The sequence below is a fragment of the Phodopus roborovskii genome, unplaced genomic scaffold (genome assembly GCF_943737965.1).
Source record: "Phodopus roborovskii unplaced genomic scaffold, PHOROB, whole genome shotgun sequence".
NCBI classification, from domain to species: Eukaryota; Metazoa; Chordata; class Mammalia; order Rodentia; family Cricetidae; genus Phodopus; species Phodopus roborovskii.
Window position 1 is genome coordinate 1,382,033 of NW_026125278.1, and position 22,823 is coordinate 1,404,855.

The 22,823-nt window shown below is 36.8% G+C and overlaps 1 protein-coding gene across 1 annotated transcript in view; it reads right to left on the minus strand.

The window, feature by feature from the left end:
• Bmpr1b (bone morphogenetic protein receptor type 1B) overlaps positions 1 to 21,892 on the minus strand; it is a 39,336-nt gene extending 17,444 nt beyond the window's left edge. The window contains exons 1-5 of the mRNA XM_051194534.1: positions 21,737 to 21,892; positions 13,139 to 13,241; positions 12,513 to 12,615; positions 7,122 to 7,218; positions 6,055 to 6,193 (exon numbers count right to left, since the gene is read on the minus strand). Coding sequence (XP_051050491.1) covers positions 6,055 to 6,193; positions 7,122 to 7,218; positions 12,513 to 12,615; positions 13,139 to 13,241; positions 21,737 to 21,879 — 585 coding nt within the window. The 5' untranslated portion in view covers positions 21,880 to 21,892. The remainder of the gene's footprint in view (positions 1 to 6,054; positions 6,194 to 7,121; positions 7,219 to 12,512; positions 12,616 to 13,138; positions 13,242 to 21,736) is intronic.
• Between the last annotated feature and the right edge of the window lie 931 nt (positions 21,893 to 22,823).

Sequence of the window (22,823 nt, forward strand, 5' to 3'; positions counted from 1 at the left end):
CATTTAATAATATATAAAATACAGCTGGAGAATTACAAAGAGCTCACAAAAACAAAGGAGAAACATTAAATGGCATGGAAATGAAATGACCCTGTCTTTGTGGTATTTTTACCATCTGTACTTTATCAATGGTTCCCTGGATGAAAGTTAAAGTAGACATTAACAGCTAGGTCTGGGAACACACCCCCATAATCTCAGGACTCAGGAGGCCAAATGGGTAGACTGTGAGTTGAAAAACAGCCTGATCTACATAGGATAATCTATCTCAAATAAATAAGCAAAGAAACTAGCATATGATACCAGCAAAATCTTACCATAAAAAATACAAGTCTTCTTTGTAGTGAAACATCAATCAGGTAAAAGGTTTACTTTCTGTTTGTGTGAGTTTAGGGTCACTCAGTTGTGACAGCCAATCCATATAATCTAGAATTCTCTCACTGCCTAATCCAAAGGAATAGGTTCTAAGGATTAGGATATGGACATTATTCTGCAGGGTCTTTAATTGGCATTCTTTTGTGTTTCCATGATGGGTGATAATATAAACTCAAGGGGTCCCAAGATATTCTTAAAACTGCTAAGGACACTGATAACAGAATGAAATCCTGTTGCAAAAGAGCATTTTTTCTAAAGTTAAGATTTTAAAAATCTAAAAGCTACTAATGGTCTGGGAAGCATAAAGCGAGGTGGAAATAAGCAAACCAGCAGACATATAAAGTAGCCCTCCTCTCCAAGTTAGGCATTATCATGAGGCAGCCTTAGGTAAGCTGTACATCCACTATCCCTGACAAGAGGACAGAAGCATCGAGACATAGAAAAGCAACAGTTAGATGGATTATCCACCTAGAAGGAAACTTACTAAGAACTAGCGTATTCATTTTACAGATACACAATCGCTGCTCTATGAATCTAAGGTATCCTGCTGATTCTTTTCTATGCAATGAGATGTGTTCTCTAGTGAACAGACTGACAGCAATGGCAGTGTTCATGGGACCCAAACTACAGACCTCCAAGATACTCTGCCATTAAGTTAGACCTAGAAAAGAAATTTTACTCACATTTTAAGGTTATATTGTCAAAGAACCTGAACATACAATTGAAATTAAAAAATTATTTCAGCAACACTACTTCTCATTTTGCACATAAATTTTCAATCAAAATCACATTCATGGTTTTTTGTTTTTGTTTTTGTTTTTTTTTCAAGTTGAGTGTGCAGCTAAAATTTACAAAAATTTGCTATAATTTCTATGTTAAGTGTCATCCAAAAGTTTGGTGTGTTCAAAGTTTGTTCTCCAGCTTGGTTCAAGTATGGGCAAGCAGAAATTGAAGACATGGGGTCTAGCAGAAGCTCTGTAGGTCATGGGGAATGTGGCCACAATGGGAATTGCAGGACTCTTGGCTTCAGTTCTTTTCCATGAGATGAGTACTTCTGCTCTGCCTCACATTGTCACCTCCATGTGCAATCACAAGCCCAAAGAAGGAGGACAAGCAACCTCAGACAAACCCCTAATCTTGTGAGCATAAACAAAGCGTTTCTTTGTGTTGGCTGGCTATCTTAGCTACCTGCCACAGAAAAAATGAACAGCATATGTTTGTAATATTTAATTGCTGTAACTATGGTTCTAAAAGGACACTGATCTCATGTGCACTGGCTATAAATTACACATATGCATGTATATAAAGAATGCAAGGATTGCATCACTATTCCAATATTGTCATCTCATTTAATGGCTAGACATCTGTTTTCTGTAATGTGTATATCTGTGTATGCACTACAGGAAAGAAAATGGGTTGTTATAACCAATGTTCAATTCTCTACCTCTGAGTTAGCAATACATACACAATATACACAAATATTTGTCATAATTAGGCTGAATTAATATACATGGGAAAGTCTTCATTTAAGAGCTTCAATCCTGGGCTGGCAAGATGGCTTAGAAGGTAGAACCCCTGTGCCCAGAGATAATGATCTGACTTCTACTCCCAGATCCTCAGAGACAGCAGGAGAGCACTCACTCCTGACAGCTGTCCTCTAACCACCACACACCTACCATAGTACACAAGCTCAGCAGCACACAAGAGCCTGTGCTCACACACAGAGATATGTACACAAAAAGTAAAATAAATAAAAAATCCAATAGGCTTCATACTGAGTTAAAGAAACTGCCTTGCAGCTACAGCCAGACCACCCTGAACACACCCAAATACTTGGATGGGAGATCCCATGGAGGGACTGGAGAGATGACTTAGAGGTTACCAGCACCGTCTACTCTTCCAGAGGACCGGGTTCAATTCCCAGCACCCACATGGCAGCTCACAACTGTCTGTGACTCCAGTTCCAGGGGTATCCAAAACCCTCACACAATGCATATAAAAAAGAATAAACAAACAAACAAATAAATAAATGCTGGGTTACAGCTTAGAAAAGAAAAGAAACTGCTTTGTATTCCTATACAATGCCAAATAAGAAGGATATAAATAGTAATATTTTATTATATAACACATACCATCTATATGTATATATACATATATATTATGCAAAGTATTACATATTAAATGTGTATGTATACTACACAAAGAAAATCATATTATTTCTTAATTATTCAAATAGTTTTTTTTAACTTTTTAGTTTTATTATTTTTTCTTATTTTACATATCGATCTCTTGCCTCCCCCATTGCCCCTCCCATCTCCTCCCCCCCACTCCACAGGGAGGGTGATGCCTTCCAGGAGGGATCATCAAACTCTGTCAAGTCATTTGGAGTAGGGTTTAGGCCTTCCTCCTGCCTCTAGGCTAAGGGAGTATCCCTCCATGGGGAATGTGCTCCCAAAGTCCTTTTGTGCACCAAGGATACATCCTGGTTCCACTGTCAGAGGTCCCTTAGACTGCTCAGTCCTTCTAACTGAGACCCACACTCAGGGGGTCTGAGTTGGTCCAATGCTGGTTTCCCAGATATCAATCTGGGGTTCATGAGCTCCTCCTTGTTCAGGTCAGCTGTATCTGTGGGTTTCTCCAGCCTGGTCTTGACCCATTTGCTCATCACCCTTCCCTCTCTGCAACTGGATTCCAGGAGTTCAGCTCAGTGTTTTGGTGTGGGTGTCTGCTTCTGTTTCCACCAGTTACTAGATGAGGGCTCTGGGATGGCATATAAGGTAGTCATCAATCTCATTATGAGGGAAGGGCAGTTAAGATAGCCTCTCCACTATTTCTCAGGTTGTTAGTTGGGGGTCATCCTTGTAGATCTCTGAACGTTTCTCTAGTGTCAGTTTTCTCTCCAAACCTATAATGGCTCCTTCTATTCATCCCCACACTCAGTCTTCCTGGTCCCTCATGTTCTCCTCTCCCCTCCGCTTCTCCCCTTCTCTTTCTCCTAACTCCTTCTCCACTCACTGCCCCCCCCCAATATACTCAGGAGATCTTGTCCCTTTCCCCTTCTGTGTGGAACCTTGTGTGATTCTCTTAGGTTCCTCCTTGCATCCTAGCTTCTCTGGTGGTATGATTATAGGCGTGATCCTTTGCTCTGTGTCTAAAGTCCTTATATGAGTGAGTACATACCATCAAATAGTTTTCTTACATTGCCTCTTTTGGAAAAGGAAAGAAATGGAAAAAAGAGGTCTCCAAAAGTAACTTGAAAAATATGATGTACATGTATATGTACATAGATGAAGATAAAATGTCACACTGCATTAAAAACATTAAGTAACCAGTGAGTCTTAAGTTGACATAGCCATTCATTCCCGTAGCAGTACTGTCTATACAGCCCTAAAGTTAATCTCAAAGCTCACACCTTAAGACTAGATATCACAGCCCTAATGCTGAGGCCACATCAATTTTTCCTGGATCTAGTCTCCTGGGAAACCATTCAATGCTGTTATCCATACACATTTCTCTATTTATCTAACATCTATTTCTCATGTTAAGAATATCAATAACATGGATTCTAGAGGCTCAGTGTAAATTGGAATCTCGTTTCTCCATATACAAACTGATTGGCATAATTGGGACTATATACCCAAATTAATGCAATGATATATTTCTAGTCTATCCAAGTGATACATATTGTTTTCTTTGTCAACCATGATCTGCATAAACAATGATGGTCTTTTAGGGATGAAATTCCCTAGTGATAAGCAATATTAATTACTTTGTGTAAAAACATGCTTGGGGGTGGTTTTAAGACACAATTTCTCTGGGTAGCTTTGGAACCTGTCCTGGAACTAGCTCTATAGACCAGGCTGGCCTAGAACTCAAAAAGATCTGCCTGTCTCTTCCGCCCTTTGTTCTGTGTTTTGGGAGAGAGCAAGAGAACATGAAGTTGGTGAGTTGGGAAGTAGGGAGGGTCTGGGAGGAGTTGGGAAGAGAGAACATGATAAAAAGATAGTGTATGAAAAATTAAATAAAAACAGGAATTCTTCCTGGTATTTTTTTTCTGAAGTATTTTGCTGGAGCAATAAAAGCTGATTCAGAGAAAAACAAAACATTGGTTGTGGGCTGGGGTCTAAAATATAGAAGAAGGGTCCCTGTGGATGGTAAATTCGTAGAGCTAAAGCATTTTACAACTGTCTGCACATCCTGTTGAATGGATTGGAAAGATTCTGGGAAGGATAAGAAGTGAATACAATGGGGTATTTCCCACCCCCAAGTAAGGCAGTCATTTAATCTGCAACATTGGTACTAAAAGCTGATGCCATGACAGAAGACACCCAGGCTCTCGGCTCAGCTATCTGACATGTACAGAGAGCTTAGACGAAGGAGGCCCTGAGCCATAGTCTAGAGCAATGTTCCACAAAGTGATTACATTTGAAAACATAGAGACACGTGTTTGTTCAGAGGACAGCTTCTCAGAGGTACTGCTGGAGTTAAGGCGGCAGGTAGGGGAGCAGGACGAAAGAGTGGGAGCCAGGTGGAGTTTAAATACTACCCATATGAACAGAGAAGATGGGAAGTGCCAGACTATTGTATCTGGGCAAAACTCAAAGGCAATATTCAAAGGATACAGAAAGGTAACTAACTACAACTTCCTATGACTGAGTTAGGAGAAACTAAGCTCAAACCAGTTACAACTGCAACAGCAGAAACATGTAATTCATCACTACTAAGTGGGTTTGTACTTTTCTTGAAAAGTAAAATACAACACTAAGGAGTTAAAAATACTGCAGAATTGCTAATACATGAATTTAATCATAAAAATCAAAAACAGTTTAGGCATCAGAACCTGGGCACTTTTAAAAGTCCTAAGTGCTATCATCCTGTTTACCATGACTAACATGGCTATAGATGCACAAGTTGCTTTCTATTTGAACTCAAAACTTAACTGTGAAGATAAATGCAAGGTTGTCACATGAAACAAGTTCTGAAGCCACGCAAGTCAGAATCAGAGCCTGAAGTCTGTAATAGTTAATCTTTAGAATTTCTTAAGGGCCACAAGATAGCTCAGTGACTGAATTCAATCCTCCATAACTACACGGTGAGCAACCAATTCCTCCAAGTTGACTCTGACCATGACATCTGTGCAACCACACATATTCATATATATAATCCCTCATCCCTCTTTAAAATACTAAAGCTCATTAAGGAAATTAGTTCTCATTATAACTATCTCTCCTTGATTCCAACAAACTTACTCAATGGTCATAAAAGAATCAAACCCTTTTCTCAGGTAAGCAAGTGACTTGGATTTGGAATGGATATGTTGGATTTGGCTACGTTCTTGTGGAAGTTGACAGTCCCGACTATATCAGAAAGTTAACTTCTCCTGAGTGGATACCACAGACCTCAACCTGAAACCTCAGTCTTTAGCTTAAATGCAGATGTTGATAGCAACACGTTTGCCTTCAATAGCCAGGGCAAAGTACAGTAATTTTATCCTCACCAAAATATTTATTTTCTAACCCAATCTTGATCAAGATGTCTGAGTGTCTGGCTTTTAATTGGAGTTACATTAAAGAACAATAACCTGCCCCTCAGAATGTCAATTGTTATCAAGAAGCCCCACATCTAGGATCTGGCTCCTAATGGACACAGAGACTTAGAATTCATGTTATATTCTTCTCCTACCAGCAGAGGGAGACCCGATCCACTTCCCGAGCTCTGAGACTGCTCAATCAAGTCTCTCAGGGACTCTCCAGGAGGAATGTAAGTTTCATCCTGCTCTAGCCCAATGCTGTACCGAGGCCTGGCTTCTTGTCTTTTATACCTGAGCATGGATGAGGCAGATAAGATTAAACCCTGAAATGCAGTGACAGTTATAAAACATCACAGACAAACATTAATCATGGAATTTAGCAATAAACACAAAAGCAAATACTATTTGCTACCCTTAGAATGTTTGTCATTCAATCATGTATGATTTTCCTTTTCTGTCTTTCAGTTGCTATACAAGCTGACTATATTCTATTAGTATTTCCAAGTAGCTCCAATATGTTTCCTAGAAGCATTTCCTTTAAGTTGCCTAGGTAATCAAATATACAAGTTTTTTCATTTAGAAAAGTATATGAGAAGATCCTTTCACATAAGAAAATGTACAATACAATAACCATGTTGAAACATTAAACCATAAGACATGCTATAGTAATGTCTTCAAAATTTATTTTAATCAATTAATTTATGTATTTGTAGAATGTTATTGTTGAATATCCAATGCTCAAATGGTATGAACTTTTAAAACTTTATATTTCACATAATAGAAAATAAGTTCTTGACTAAAAAACTTTTATATAACTAAACTTAGTTTATTTTAATGTTTGCGCTATAAATGTTATAGAACTAGAGGACTTTTGTAGTCAGGAAATAAGGAATTCCTGAAGGCACTCAAACTTCCATATGGTTTCTTCTTTGCTTAGAATTAAACCCAAGTCATAACCAGTCACTAAATTTTCCATTTATCCATGTTTCCTTAGGGTGAAGAATTTATCTGAGTGGTTGTAATGTCTGAAACAGAAATGAGACAGGCATCTATTTATAGTTTCACTGAGGTAAGTCTTTGTCTATGGTAATAGAATTTTCAGATAAATGTGATCTAGGAGCAAAAACAGCTATGACAGGCAACAGCAGCAAAAAATATTCATGTAGGGATCTATACTACACTATAAGTGCAAAACTCCACATATCTATCTAATACGTACCTGAAGTAACAGAATAAAATAATGAGGACCAACAGTAAACTACAGACAGTCACAGATATGAGTAAGGCTTTGTGGTGTATAGTTCCATCAACAAAATCTGAAAGAGAAAGCCACAAAACAACACATACATTATTTAAAAGGGATAAATTCTCTCCCTAAAGTTTGATCAAAACGTGATAAGCAAAATACATAAAAAAACTTTAATATGTTGTGAGAAAAAAACATACTCGTACTCAAAACTACATGCTTAGCTTAGATGAATCCACTCAGCTAGACGTGTATAGTATCCTATATGGATTGACCTGACACAGAATAAACTCACAGGAGAAATACTAGGAGTGATTGGGCCCCAGAGGCTAACAGCCAAACAGGAGCTCATGTGTATTCCAGAGTCAAGTAGAGGATTTGTAGGCTCTTCTCACCTGACATCTGGGATATTCTTTGGATAAGAAACAAAAATAAATCTATATTCATTCTACCCAAAGCTGCTTTCTGATAAATGCAAAGCTAAGGGCTCCTCAAATGCTATAAATTGTGGTGTGTGAGTGTGTGTGTGTGTGTGTGTGTGTGTGTTTGTGTGTGTGTTGCTTTACACAAAGATGTCATGTAACAAATATACTTTAATTTTTTAAAATGGAAATATAAAATTAAAATAGAAATGTCCAAACTAAAGACTGTGCAATGCTCTTAAGCAACAGAACATTAAATATTGCTCATTTTGTATCAACTCAAATTCTTGACAGATCAGATTTGCTGCAGTATGAATTCTCAAACTTCATGTGAATGTCTTAAGAGACCAATGTGTATTTCCTAACTTTAAACTCAGAAATATTTATTCAAAATATCTTTTTGGTAACCAATCATCCCAGGTGATTTTTATTCAGCTGGCCCAGGGATATCTAAACAAAACTGGGTTGAAACCAAGTATAGAGAGATGTACAGTAGCAGAATTAGCAGAGTGCACCCGAGAAAAGTGATTACTGCTACTCAGTGGAAAAGGCAAGGTTAGAAGGGATGACTTTAACGAGTATTAGAAGAAGTTTCCTCTGCTGCACCTAGATAGAGATAGACATATTCAAATTTTGGTAAGAGACTTTTGTTCACCCAAATGTGATTTTTGCAATAAATGTAGTATATGTTCCTTGAGAAAAAAATTAAAGGGCCAACTGACTAAAATAGATGAAATTTACATTCTTCGTAAGTTACTAACAAGAGCTGCACCTGGGCCATTATAACAGTACTTCAATGAGCACAAATGTTAAACAAAAAATACTTCCCGAAGGATACTATAGCATCTTGTAACTGGATTTTTCTCTCTTTCTTTTATGGAGAAAGTATCATCACTATATAACCCAGGCTGTCTCTAACTTCTAATCATTCTGCTTTAGCCCCCCACAACATGTTAATTTCAAAGATAATATAGTGTTTTGCATAGAAGCATGCTAATTAGAAATCAACCTTATGTTGTGATATATTTAAGAACACATGTTATAAAGCACATTTTCTAAAATATATACAATCATTTAACTAATACATTCATATCTTTGTGACAATGACTAATATTCATAGATGTAAAATTATTACTTCAGAAGACAGATACTACAAATTTTCTCAAATTACCTCATATACCCTTAAAAGACTAAACAATTTCTAATTTACTCTCAGTATAATCGTTTTGAAATAATTTCAGTGTTTGACAAAAGCTTGAATAAAGAACTCTAGTGTGACCTTCACTCATAGTTCATATTATCTACATTTTATCGTGTGCTATATTTCCTTTGCTCTGATCATGCCTTACACAGAACAAGGTTCATGTGCATACATATGTATATACATTTGGATTCACTTCTCTTTTTTCATCATTTATTTTGAATGCCTCTATTAGTTTAGACTATTTGAACAATGTTCATGTGCATCTTTAAATAATTTAGAGTTCTTATTACAAATAATATTAACAAAGATACTGTCTTACAAATAGTTTTATAATTTTAACTACTGAGACACTAATAGATTAGTTGAAAATAAACTCACTTTGCAATTTTGCATAAAATGCTTGGATTAGTTATTGCAAACTCTAATCCACAGATCTTTATACTTTTTCTTAACAAATCTGATAACGATTACTGATATATTATATTCAGTGTTCTAAAATATGTTTTAACACTTAGTTATGATCCATACCACATGCAAATATGAATGAAAATAGGTTACATCTCAAAAGACTAAATGAAAACAGTCAGAAAGTAGGTTTTCTTATAATTATCCAGTTCGGAATTGTTATTAATGTCCCATGCAAAAGTAGGTCAGGAGCTTGACCACTGAAGCACTCTCCAAAATGCCATTACAAACAGGAGTAAAAATTACTGCATTCATTGTTTGGAATATATAGCTTCATAAATGTTAAAAAATAACTGACAGGTCCTTAAAAGAAAGTAGTCTACAATTGCATTAAGTTTCTTTCTTCTATATCCTATATATACTTGTAAAGACTGGAATATTTGCTTGTACTGGAAAACACAGGTTATATTATTTCTAGTTTTAAGGACAACTCTCTATGTTTCAGAATCCAAAGAGAATATTCCTCTATGAAAATTAAATCTAACCATAGGATCACAGTGAATTTTCAGTACATGAACCTAGAATTTTCTCACTCCAATGATAGGATTTTGCTAAAACTCAGTTTCTCTTTGCCTTGTCACATAGATGCCAAGTACAGACTACACTGTGAACTACCACATATGTGTTTATTACTCACTACATTTCTGACTTATGACAACAACAAAACCACAAGAACCTGAGGAAGTCTTTCTTCACCACCAAGCACTATACTTAAGGCTAGCATTATTCCATAGTTTTGTTTTCTTTTCCTCAATAACCATCTCTTGCAGTCAAGTCTTCTCCCTACTTTCCTTGGTTCATGAACAGTTGTCTTCATCAATAAACTTCCATTTCCACTTGTCAACTTAGTTTTGTGCCACCCTGTCATTGTGAGCACTTGGAGTAGTAACATGAATACTCCTGAAAAGCAACCTTCCAGACATCAATGAAGAAAAGAGAATCACCTGGGACCCTTTTGGGATAGCACATTTCTATATGCTGTCCTCCCAACTTCTCAGGGGGTAGAACCAATTGAGAGTTCTGTGGGCAATGAAGAGGGGATCCCTCTGAGACAAGTAACGACTGCCCACTGTTTCATAACAAAACAATTCTGTTACACCTTTCATACCACAATTTTCTGTCTTCAGATGGGCATATCCAACCCAAATACCTCATGACATTATAAGACTCAAATGCGTTACTGTAATACTTGCTATAAAGCCTGGCTTACATTAGCCATATTAATTTTCATTTAACATTTTGCCTCACCCTATTAGTGAATTCCTGTTCATCCTTGATTCAAGGGTCACTTCTCTGAGGCTAATGTGCTATCCTGTCATTTGCTATAGAACTAACTGATTATGTCCAACCTCATACTCCTGCTCTCATGCCTTCTGGACCATAATGATTAAATGTATTCTGGAATAAGCCATTTTTCTGCAAAGTTGCCTTTTTTGTCAGGATATTCCATATGGCAACAGAAAAGTAACTAACACAGAAACTGGTAACAGAGAAGTAGGTTTGTTTCTGTGGTGACCCTGACCATGATGACTTTCAGAGGGATATGGAAAACTTTGGAACTTCATACTGAAAAGTGCTGTGGTCAGAGCTTAGTGGGCCATTCCTATGAGTGCTTGGAAAACAGGAGTGTTCAGTAGAGACACATATCTAGAAGTTTCTAAGGGGAACAAGGACTCAAATGGCAACTTGGCTAATAATCATTCATGTGTTATATTGGCAAATAATCACTTGCAATCTACATATGTGGAAAAACTTGATTTGAGGTTGAATTGAAAAGAACGGGCTAATTTCTATGGCAGAGAAAATTTCAGGCAGCATAACAGAGTATGTGAATATTGAAAGCATGTAATTTGATTTGTTTGCTTTTATACCAGGGGACAATGAAAGGACCACCTAGGGTTTCAGAAGAGTCATTGCACTTTTGAACAGTGTTGAGATTGCTAAAGAACATGTAAACTTTTAAAGTGGGACTAAATACATTAAATGTCATGAAATGGCCATAAGCCTATAGGGGCCAAGGGTGTGATATTGCTGTTTGAGTGAGAAATGCTCCCCATATGCCCATGTATTTAAGCACCCAGTCCTCAGCCAGTCGCACTGTTTGGGCAAAGTCTTTCTGGAAGAATGCTTCACTAGGGCTGCTCTCTCTCTCTCTCTTTCTCCCTCTCTCTCTCTTTCTCTCTCCCTCTCCCTCTCCCTCTCTCCTCTATCTCTCCATCCTACCTCTCTGAAACCATAAGTTAAAATAAACCCTTTTTCTCAAAGTTCCTTTTAATCAGGGTTTTGTTTTTTTTTTTTTTTTTTGCTTTTTTTTTTTATGATTTGGAATTTATCTCTAGAAGTGTGAGATTCTCATGACCAAATGTAAGCTAACTGTTTACATGACAATTCTTATACCTCAATGTAAGAAAGCAATATTTTTGCAAGCAATATTTTCTTCATCCACTTCTGTATTAGGATATTGCTTGAAAAAGAAATAAGAAAACTTTGAGTTTCTTATGTGAATTTCTATGAATTCATCAGATAAATATCAACACTTTAGTGGGAATGTATTTATGAAAAATTGTCAAAAATATGAAATACCACTTTTTTATAGGAAATATGCCATCAATAAATAATATCAATCATTATGCATCATGTAAGACTTAGGACTCTACAGCATTTACAAATCATTTATTTGTGATTAGTACAGGGAAGGGAAAGGAAATATAGTAGCTGTTGTGGAAGTCTGTGCCAAAAAGTTTTTACATATGCAATAGCTATCATTTTAAATACACTTAAGTATATAAACTTTGAAATTAAAACTTTTAAACACATCCCCCATTTTAGAAATACACTATTAAATACAAGTCAGTTTGCTATGAAGATAAAATAAAATGTGGTAGACCAAACAATCATTCATTTAGTTATTTATAAGGTCTTTATCTTTTAATTGGTACAATGGCATAATAGATTTTATTAAATACCAATTCTGAATAACTTTAAGAGGTGCTGCTTCCAGCAGCACATTGTAAATGCTCCAAACAGGAGCTTTCTGGAGGGGGGGGCAGAGACATGAGGATCCTAACAATGAAGCTGTATAGTCACTAAGCCAACATTTGCTTGCATATTTGTTGAGTGGCATTTATGATGTTATCTTGCCTCACCCCTCTACTCTAGCAGTAGGTAATGAAACAAATTAAAAGCAAAAATGATCAAGGTGCCAATAAATTTGGCAAGAAGGAGTCCAGAGCTCGTCTTCAGTAAGTGGAAGCCCCTCCACTCCTGTCTTACCTCTGTTCTTCAGTGGAGGCAGAGTAGGGTGTAAGTCTTTATTACATTCATTCCTTTCCGTGCAACATTCGATTGACCTTCGTTGATGAGGAATGGGAGTGTCCTACAATGGATTGTAAACACCTATTACCGTGTTTCCTCTAAATTTCAATGTCCTCTTGTCTAAGATTTAACAGATGGCCATTAGAGAATGCATTTAAAATTCTAATAATTTTGCTCAAAATCCTGAAAATGTTACTTTCCATCAATAATTTGTTTCAAATTATCATGTACCATGACAACATTTCCACTTCAGCAAAGTATTATTGTACTTGTAACAATCAGCATAAAACAAACAATGTAGTCTCAGTTTAAATAATAGATAATCAGAACTGAAAAGATGGTATAATTGGAAACTAAGTAAGCTAATAGCACACACACACACACACACACACACACAAAACAAACAAACAATCAAAAACACTGTTTGAAAGTGAAGACAGAATTGGCCGATGAGAATTTTCAATTATTTTACAAACTACACAACATGGGAAAGCCATAACAAAAGGATTAGCTTATTTTGTTTGAATATTTTTCAAAGTTTAACTAATGTAAGTTACAAAGTAAATTCAAGTTCTCTTCCTTACCCGACATTGAAAATCTGATCCTTCTAGTCCTAGACATCCAGAGGTGACAACAGGTGTTCCAGAGTCATCTTCTTCTATCATCGTGAAGCAGTACCCATCTGTGCTGAAGACCAAACGGGTACAGTGAGAGTGAGAAAAAAAGAAGACATGACTTAGAAAATAAAAGGAATCTTACTACCATTGACTTCATCACATTGATTTTTTTTAAGACCACAAACTGTTGAGCACATCTCAATATTTGCATCTATGAAAGTACATGCACCAATCATTAAGAACATATGGTTTAGAAACTCAGTGGAGAGAAGGCTTAAAATTTCCATGTCACTAATTACCATTAAAAAGCATTTACATTCTTATTGAGATTATCTTGGCCCCAACACTTTTCCAGAGAGAAAACCTGAGGCAGATAGTACTATCTTATTCTTTATGTGAGGACAATAAGGGTCAAAAAGCTTTAATAATTTTCCAAATGTCACATGGTCAAGGGGAGGAGGAGACTAAGCTGGAACCTATGCTGGGGAATGTAGGGGCTAAATCTCTCTTTGGGAGCAGTGAAGCACACCCCTGTAAGTTGTTGAAGACAGGCAGGAGCAGAGTCCCCTTCTGACAGTGAATGTTTGGTACATGGTACCCTGCTTTGGGGAGGGGGCGGCACAGCCAGCAAGGCAACAAATACTGTTGGACATGGGTTAGAACGGACAATAGCAATAAAGGTTTTAACAGAACTAAATTTTAATGTTTCTCTAGACAAGTATAACATTCAATTGTTCAATAATATTTAATCTTTTTACCTATAACTGGAAGAAAATACTATTCTTATTTTGCATATGGGAGAATTGACTTGATGAGAAAATGCCACTACTCAAGGTTGAATAGAAATAGTTCCAGCCTTAGACCTTGAATGGAGGTCAACGACTTTCATTCCTATTTGTTATCCGCTATCCTGGGACTAAACTGAAAACAGTAACTGGTATGTTCAGGACTACATGCAAACAGATATATTATCTTCATAAATCAACCCTTATAATGTGGATTCCCAATAAGTTACAAGTTGCCAACTGTGCCCTTAAAAATAAAATATGATGCTACATTTCCTATCCTCTTCTCATCCATATGTATGTGCAGTGTCCAAGACCAATATGACAATGGAGTTCTAAAAGGTCATGGGAACAAAGCCGTGAGAACAGTATTAGCCATGATTTGTAGGTCTGTCTACCAGCATTAGTGGGAACAGCATTCTGCCATACATTAGCCCTTCAGTTATCATCAACATCCTTACAATTGTTTACTTAGTTTCTAAGTCTCAAGTGATCCAACATGTCTCAGTTTATAAAAACTAGAAGCACAGAGTTGAAACATGCTAATGAATGGCTAGGAAGGGACAGTGATAAATCTGTGTTAGACTAAGGTCAAATGCATGAATACTGTTGTAGAAAGAAAACTGCTTCTGAACAGCTCATGCTCAAATTCTTTGGAGCTTCTTAGTCAACTCACTGAAACCCCAATGAGAGTGTAAAACATGCCATACTGAACGCAACAAATAAGATGAACCTTCACTCCAAACAATGTGAGTAAATACTACTCATGTGAGTTTTCATGCTTTTTTTTTTTTTTTTACTATGTATTAAGACTATTTGTCTAAAATATTTCTCATCTGGCATTCCTAGGCAATAGAGCTGTCAACATAATACATTATATGTGAGATGATTTAATGTATTGCCCAAAATCAAAGGATAAAGTTATGCATAGCAAGGTAATTCATAAGGACAAAGAGAAAAGAAAAAAGGAGGTAATAAAGAGAAGAAAAGACGAAAAGAGAAAAAAGAAATGAAGGAAGGAAGAGAGAGAGAGAAAGAAAGAAAGAAGGAAAGAAAGAAAGGAAAAGGAGATACATTATTGGTAACTTACAATACAAACACTAGGGAGAGAAAATTGAGCTTTAAAAATAAACAAACCTGTCTGCAAATCTGAGAACTAGAAATACAAAGAAGTGGGAGGGCTGATGATATGGCTTAGTAATTAACAGCAACTAGTTTCTCTTCCAGAAGTTGTGAGTTCAATTCCTAGCACCCTCACAATGGCTAACAACCATCTGGAACTTCAGCCCTAAACATCCAGAACCCTCTTTTTGCTGTTCCCGGCATTGTGTGCAGGTGTGGTACATATATACACATACAGGCAAAACACCCATACACATAAAATAAAAATAAATTTATATGTGCGTGCACATGCATGCATACATATATTAGGGGTAAAGAGGAAGAGAGAGGCATCCTAAAGAAACAGATCACTAAACCATAAATCATAAATTCATGTAGAAATCAAATATGTGGAAACTAAGAAAGGAGGAGCGACATTTCACTGTTTATCATAGGAAACACAGAAAATGTAATTTATAAACTTCACACTGGAGTTTCTGTCTAGCACAGGGCATTAACTGTAAATGGCAGGACAATTACAGAAGCCTAAGCACTTCTTGAGAGACCTTAACTCTATAGCAAACACAAAGAGAAACAGGTAGATCTTGAGTCGAAGATGGCTGACTCTGCTATTAGGGTGACTCTGCTATTAAGTGTCATAAAGGACAATTATCCTCTGTTATTGGGTTTTATTTTTTAATATTCTGCTACCTGGGTGTTCAAGGGTGTGTTATCATTCCCATAATGTAGGAAGTAATAAGATTAAGAATCATGAAGGAAATCAAAGTAGAAATATTTTTAAGAAGTGAAATACATAACTGAATATAGGGTGACAGTAATGATTATGTTGGTTCCAGTAATGATTATGAATGAGAGGAGCAGTGGCACAGAGTCAGTTAATGGAATTGTCAATTAATATGCCATCCCTCTGTGTTACCGGCAGGGAAGAATCAGTGACAAATAGACTGAGAATGGGATGACTGCATACCAAGAAAATCAGTCATGGATTCTCAGTGTTCCTGTAGTTACTCAATAAAAATGCAAAACCCTTGGCAAACTAAAGGTTACATGAGGTCAGAGTAGTGATAACATTTTTTATAGTCTCTGGATAGATAGGTCATCAGGTTCAAGTCTCTTTAAATTTGTACAGTATTCCAGATGCAAAGCTATCTTTGAAGTATGTAGAAAATGGAAGGAAACACTGCTGTAGACTTTCAGGGTCAACTAATGAACTCATACAAGCAAGAAGAGGGTATGCCTGCTTCAAAGGACTGAGGAAGTTAGTGATTCTGTTTTCCGGTATACATCTAGAAACTCTAAAGACTTCTAACTCCTCTCTCATCCATTCTAAGTGGGTTTCGAACAGTCCCCTGGAACCAGTTCCTTCCAGAGTTATTGTTGAGGGACAGAAAGCAATTTCATATGCCATCTAAAATGGCCTTAACTATACCTTTATTGAAAGTGAGGGGAATAGGGCTAGCATGACAGCTCAGCAGTTATGGATTCATGCCTCCAAGGATTAACAGTTTTCCTCACTGCTCAATACATAGCCCTGCACATTATCAAAGCTGTACTAAATTCTCAAATCCTCAAATTTCCTTTGAGTTTAAATTTCAGTCAGGATCCATTTTAAATAGGCTGACTGACTGAGAATACCCTGTCTTTGAAAATACCTACTTCACATTCAAGGGACCAAATACATTTTCAGAATTTCCAGCATGGATTATCTTATGGCACACACAATCTGTGCAGTTGCTGTTTGACCTTCCAGATTTTTATCAAGGGGCCAATGCCACACACAGCTTTGATCAGGGTAGTCCTCCTTTAATTTGTGGATCTCACTCAAGCATTGGGAACCAAAAGGAGGCAGGATGAGGAAGAAACAGTCTCTGTTTGAGAATCATGTGGATTACACAGACTGAAGGAAAAAAAAAATTTGTCAGCTTCAAGCAGCAGGGATAGACATCACAAATTTCCTAGTGTTTTCAACTGACCAGGCAAGAACAAGGAATGATGAGCAGCATCAGTTTCCAAAGCTATGGATTCCTATGGGTTTTACTCATCCCCTCTCCCCAGCCTCTGAGATGAATTGATTCCCACAGAGTTAGAAGGAAATGCAGTAATATTACCAAGACCCTTCTCTGTCCTTTTCTATGGGAGCTAATGATTGTAGGGGGTGTGAAGTTAACAACATTGATGACAAAGTCTCAGTATGAGTGCTGCCTTTGATTCTGTCCTCAAGAGCAAATGTCTCTTCTCTCTCTAGCCAGTATCCTTCTCTGGCACTTATACTGAACATTTAGGGATAGGCTTATTGTTCTAGGAAGCACACATTTTTTTTTTAACACTGTCCCAACTGTACATTCGCTAAGTTAACTCACCACCCTCTGCAGACCACATAATCTCCAAGAGCTCTTTAAAAGGATTCCTCTCTGTCTCCTGACCTGGCCAGTCTCTATATTAATATTATTATCTGGGAGATATGACATTTTCCTTCTCTGTTCTGCAAACTTTAGTAGGTAATCTGAAGAAGCCCAACACTATTCACTTTCAATTAAAGCAGACAACAAATTGTTTCCATTTAGTTTTATTTCAGATGATGAGTTAGATGTACTTTGAAATATCAGACTAACAACTAAATCACAGCTTCTAGGGAAGGAGTCAACATTCTTGCAATTAAAATAGAAATTAACACTTCCTACTAGAACATAAACTCCACAAACCTTGGTATTTACTTGAGCTGGCCAATACTAGAAAAATTGGATAGCTCTAGTGATATTTAGCATGGCTATTAGCCTTTCCTTATAGCCCTATACTTCAAGATATACAGTTATCTAACATTTAAGAGGCAGAAGTAGGTGGACCCCTATGAGTTCAAGGCCAGGCTGACCTATGAAGAAGAGTTCCAAGCCAGCAAGGGCTCCAAGTGAGAGTTCCAAACCAGAAAGAGAACTTGTATCAAAGAAGGAGGAGAAGGAAGGAGAGGGGAAGAGTAATGAAGAGGAGAAGGAGGGGAAGTGGGAAAAAGAGAAGGCGATGAGGCAATCACAAAGACAACAAACAGTTGCAAACATATCCGCTCCCTCTTTAAGCAGCTAGTGTCATTAAACAAATAAGCACATCAACTTATTATACCTCAAAATACCCATGTAGGAAAATTTCTAGTCAGAAACCAATAATTTAAATGAGGAAGTATTAAAATCATCCCTGAGAGATAAATCAACAATAGCTATTACAAATGTATAGATATGTGTTATGGATTGAAGGAACTAGAAGATATGCATGAGACAGCATCAAAAATTGACTATTAAAGACTATGTCTAAGAAGGTAAGATAGGATTTATGAAACCAGATGAAAGTATATATAGAAACACTATAAGCAAGCATGAATCATTTGCTAGAAAGGGAAAGTGACAAAGAACATGACATCGTGAAAACCACCTAAGAAGAAATTCTCAAGGCTTAAGTAAAGATCTGCAGTCCCACCAATAAAACCAGGAAATAGAAGGGTTACAAAGAAACATGACCCCTAGAAACACATTTAGAAGACATTACCTTATTTCTCAATGGCTTTCCTCCCTCTCCCTAAGTTGTGATTACAGATACAAACACTGTACTCATACTAATGTTATAATGTCATGATTCTTTTTTCTTTTCTTGCTGCACACACCAGGCTGATTTTGAATTTGCAACCATCCTTTGGCATTTATTTCTACAGTCCTAGCATTAAAGTTGTTTACCACACATCTCTCTCTCTCCTTTCTCTCTCTCTCTCTCAAACACACACACACACACACACACACACACACACACACACACAGAGAGAGAGAGAGAGAGAGAGAGAGAGAGAGAGAGAGAGAGAGAGAGAGAGAGAGCATCCTTTGGTATGCATTCCATAAGCAACAGAAATGACATGAATTTTGGTAGCAGACACAAATGTACCATTGACCTTCTTGTTGGTTGGTAAAACAACAATTTACAAACCTCTGAACTCCACCTATGTTGTCTGACTTAGGCCGTGAGATTTCACATTGACTGTATGTATGTTCTTGCCCCATTTTTGAATGCTTTCTTCATGGTAGTAGAAGTGATGTTAAATAAGAAACCTACTTGGGACATTCAGCTTGATGTTGGAAGGAACTTTTGCCTGGTACAAAGCCTCAATGTAGACAATATATATCAGATCTAACTCATGAGAAAGCACATGTGTGTACTTAAAAAACTACTTTGCCTATGAGTATAAGAGTCAGGATAGCAAATTGTCCCCTGCAGGTCTTTGAAGAAATTAAAGAAGAAACAGAAACTTGTATAGAAACTTGATATGACAAATTCATGTCTGTTGAAACTTACTAAAAAATTTAAAAGAACAAATAATTTACAAGCTTTTAAATGAATGGTTTTAATAATTAATCTTGAGTGTACTTGAGGCAAGTACGTGGGCATAATTTCGTGTGTTCAGGGGTATCTTTTAACAGAGCTTGAGAAGTATTGTTTTTGGAGGGGAAGAGTAGACTATACCTCATAGAACTGAGACAAAGTAATGTGCTTCTTCTTGGTCTTAGACAAAGTACAAGGGTAGTCCCTGTGATCCACACATAAGAAAACTCAACTTGAGTCATCTCCTCACTAGAAAACTGAGTATCAGATTCAAGAGGGAATGTCCTCAGAGAACCTGACAAGGTTGGCTGCTGACCAAGAATTCTGAACTTGGAGTCTTGGCCAACTATTTATCATATCATCAAACTGACTAAGGATAACTTAGCCTTTGCATTTTTACCAGTAAATAAACAGGAAATACTGCATCCTTCACAAGAATCTTCTGAAGATTAGATAGGTGAAAGTAAACACATAATCATTTCAGTAAATACCAGTTTTCTGTTGACTTCACAAGTCAACACATCAATACTGACTGCAAACGTATATTCACATTCTTCTGAGGGATTCTGTCATTACTGTTATGGAATTTGTGTCTGTTTTCTTTTGCTATAATAAATCAAAGGTTGACAACCACTTAATTAAAATTCTATATCAATCTGGTTTCCATTTCTACTACCTTAAATATCTCTAAATTGCTCTGATTAACATTATCAGTTCTGATTTTCACTTTTAGCCCTTGTCACATTTGAAATCTAATTGTATCTAATGAAGTTGGCTTAAGTATCTCCCTCTCTAACATTAGTTTCCATGACAGTCTCCTTAACTAAACTCTCCGGTGTTTCATGGTTCTGCCCTACTCTGGAAGACAATGTGCTGTTATTAGTATTTGTCCTATCTCACCATAGGTATGGCTTCCCTTTGACCTTGAGCTTCACTCTACCACTTGATCTGGTTAATTAATCATCAGAATTCAGGAGGTAAACAAAGGCTTTAAGATGTTGCTCTTTTACACACATATAGATGGTCTGTCCTACACTTTTGCTGTCCCAAAAGAAAGAAGAGATGTATGGCAAGTCTGAGTCCAACAACACCCTCAAGTCAAGGTCACCCAATGCACCTCTAAGTGAAAGACAAACTTTTCATTTGTAAGCTTCTATATGTTTAAAGCAGTGTGTTCCTTAGCCAACACTGGCTACTGCTCTATTTTGATTTCTTTTACATTTTTAGAATATTTACATATTCTTAATGTGATATCTTAGAAATGGGACTTACATTCAACCATGAAGTTTATTTATATCTTATGTGTCTTATGCAAACACAGCAGGGATATAATTTTACACAATATTTTTAGTGTGCCTGCATTCTAGCTGTGACCTGACACATGAAGTCAGGTGGGGAAATTTCCACTAGTGGCATCAAATCTGTGGTTTGGGAACATTTTAAATCTAACACTTTTGGATTTTAAGGATATTAGTACAATGATTCTGTATCATGATATACATTATAGAAACTCTGCAACAGCAAAAGCATTCCACTCAGTTTGATATGCCCTGTTGGCTGATGATGGTCTAAAAATAGTTACCCAGATATCCTTCCTGGACTCCAAAACTAGTTCATTTCCCCACTGGAGTCCATGGCCAGTCCTAATGCATTCACACTTTGATTCTCTGACACTGCCATTCCTAGGAGACGTGACATATGTAGCTTAGCCCTTTCTCTTGCTCTGCTCTGTTCTCAAGAGGCTATGGCTCTTTATATATGCTTCCTTTACTCTAGGGAACAAACAGATACCATAACCAGGCAAATGAATGCAGCTACAAAAAGATGAGTACAAATTAAAATGCTTTACATTATTTGAAACTGAACTCTTTTATATGTTTTTGATTTCATATTTCCAACTTCATAGCTTTCATGCTGCAACAGTATCTCTACTAACATTTGTTGGTTTAACATAAACTATCAAAACTGCTTTCCAGAAGCAGTTTATTAATCTGTTGCTGCACAATACTAACAGCATCACTATGATAAGTGGTTAAGACAAGATCAGCATATTTACATGAAATCTGTGGTAAGTAAATATGGAAAGGCACAGTAGTTTTTGTTCATTGACAAGGAGCCCGAGACCTGTTATATGTTTAGGTAAAAGGGATGTCTCAAATATCATTTCAGGGTAAAATATGATTAGATATTTTGCTTAAGTCAGTACCATTCTCCAGATCATATTCTTGGAAACCTTAATGAATGTTCAAAATGTTACAACACCGCTTGTGAAAATGGCGCTTGAAGAAATTCTATCACCAACCTGCAGATATTGTTGACTGAATCTTCTGGACAATGGTGGTGGCATTTACAACGAAGGACTTTGGGGCGAGGTGTGGGGGCTGTACTCTCGCCATCCTCTTTCTTGGTGCCCACATTCAATTTTCCTGAGCTTCTTAAGAGCATGTTATCAACAAACTTCTCTGTAAAAGAATAAAAAGTAAGGATTAGGACAACCTTCCATAGCCTTCTGTCCAAGAGATGTTAAGAGATTAAATTAAAATGAATGTAGGACTTGTGACAAAGATTCAAACAAAAGACAGATATTTTGATGTTTTCATAAGTCTATTTATATTACATAAGACATTTACTTATGTCTCACAGAGAGTAATAAATACAAATAATACTTTCAGAATATAATTTTATATATAAAATTAGAGTAATTTTTATTTAGTTGAGTAAAAGAGCTCAATGAAACAATACTGTAAAGAATGTTCTATATATTGGCAGGGTGGTGGTGGCGCACACCTTTAATCCCAGCACTTGGGAGGCATAGACAGGTGGATCTCTGTGAGTTTGACTACAGCCTGGTTTACAGAATGAGTTCCAGGACAGGCTCCAAAGCTACAGAGAACCCCTATCTTGAAAAACAGAAAAGATTGTGCTATATATTAATATTAAGGATGGATGGTGTAAGTCTCACTTTTCAGATAATAAACTGAAGTCCTGAATTTTAAATAAGTAATCTTCATACAGTCAAATAATGGAGCCAGCATTTTAAATCCAGATTGCCTAGAACCCAGTACTAAGTTTTTTAAGAATCACATCACAAGATTGATTTGAGGCATACCATTTTATTAATTTGCTTTCTATTGTTGCGATAAAACACTGACCTAAACCCACCTGGAGAGGAAAGGGTTTATTTCATCCTGTAATTCCTAGATCACAATCTATAACAGAGGAAAATTGGAGCAGAAACCTGGAAGCAGAAACTGAAACAGTATCCATGGAGAAATGATGGTTTCTGCTTCCTTCCTCTGGCCTGTTCAGCTATTTTTCTTGCACAGCCCAGGCCCATCTGCACAGGGACAGAGCCACCCACAGTGGTCCATAATCTTCTACATCAATTA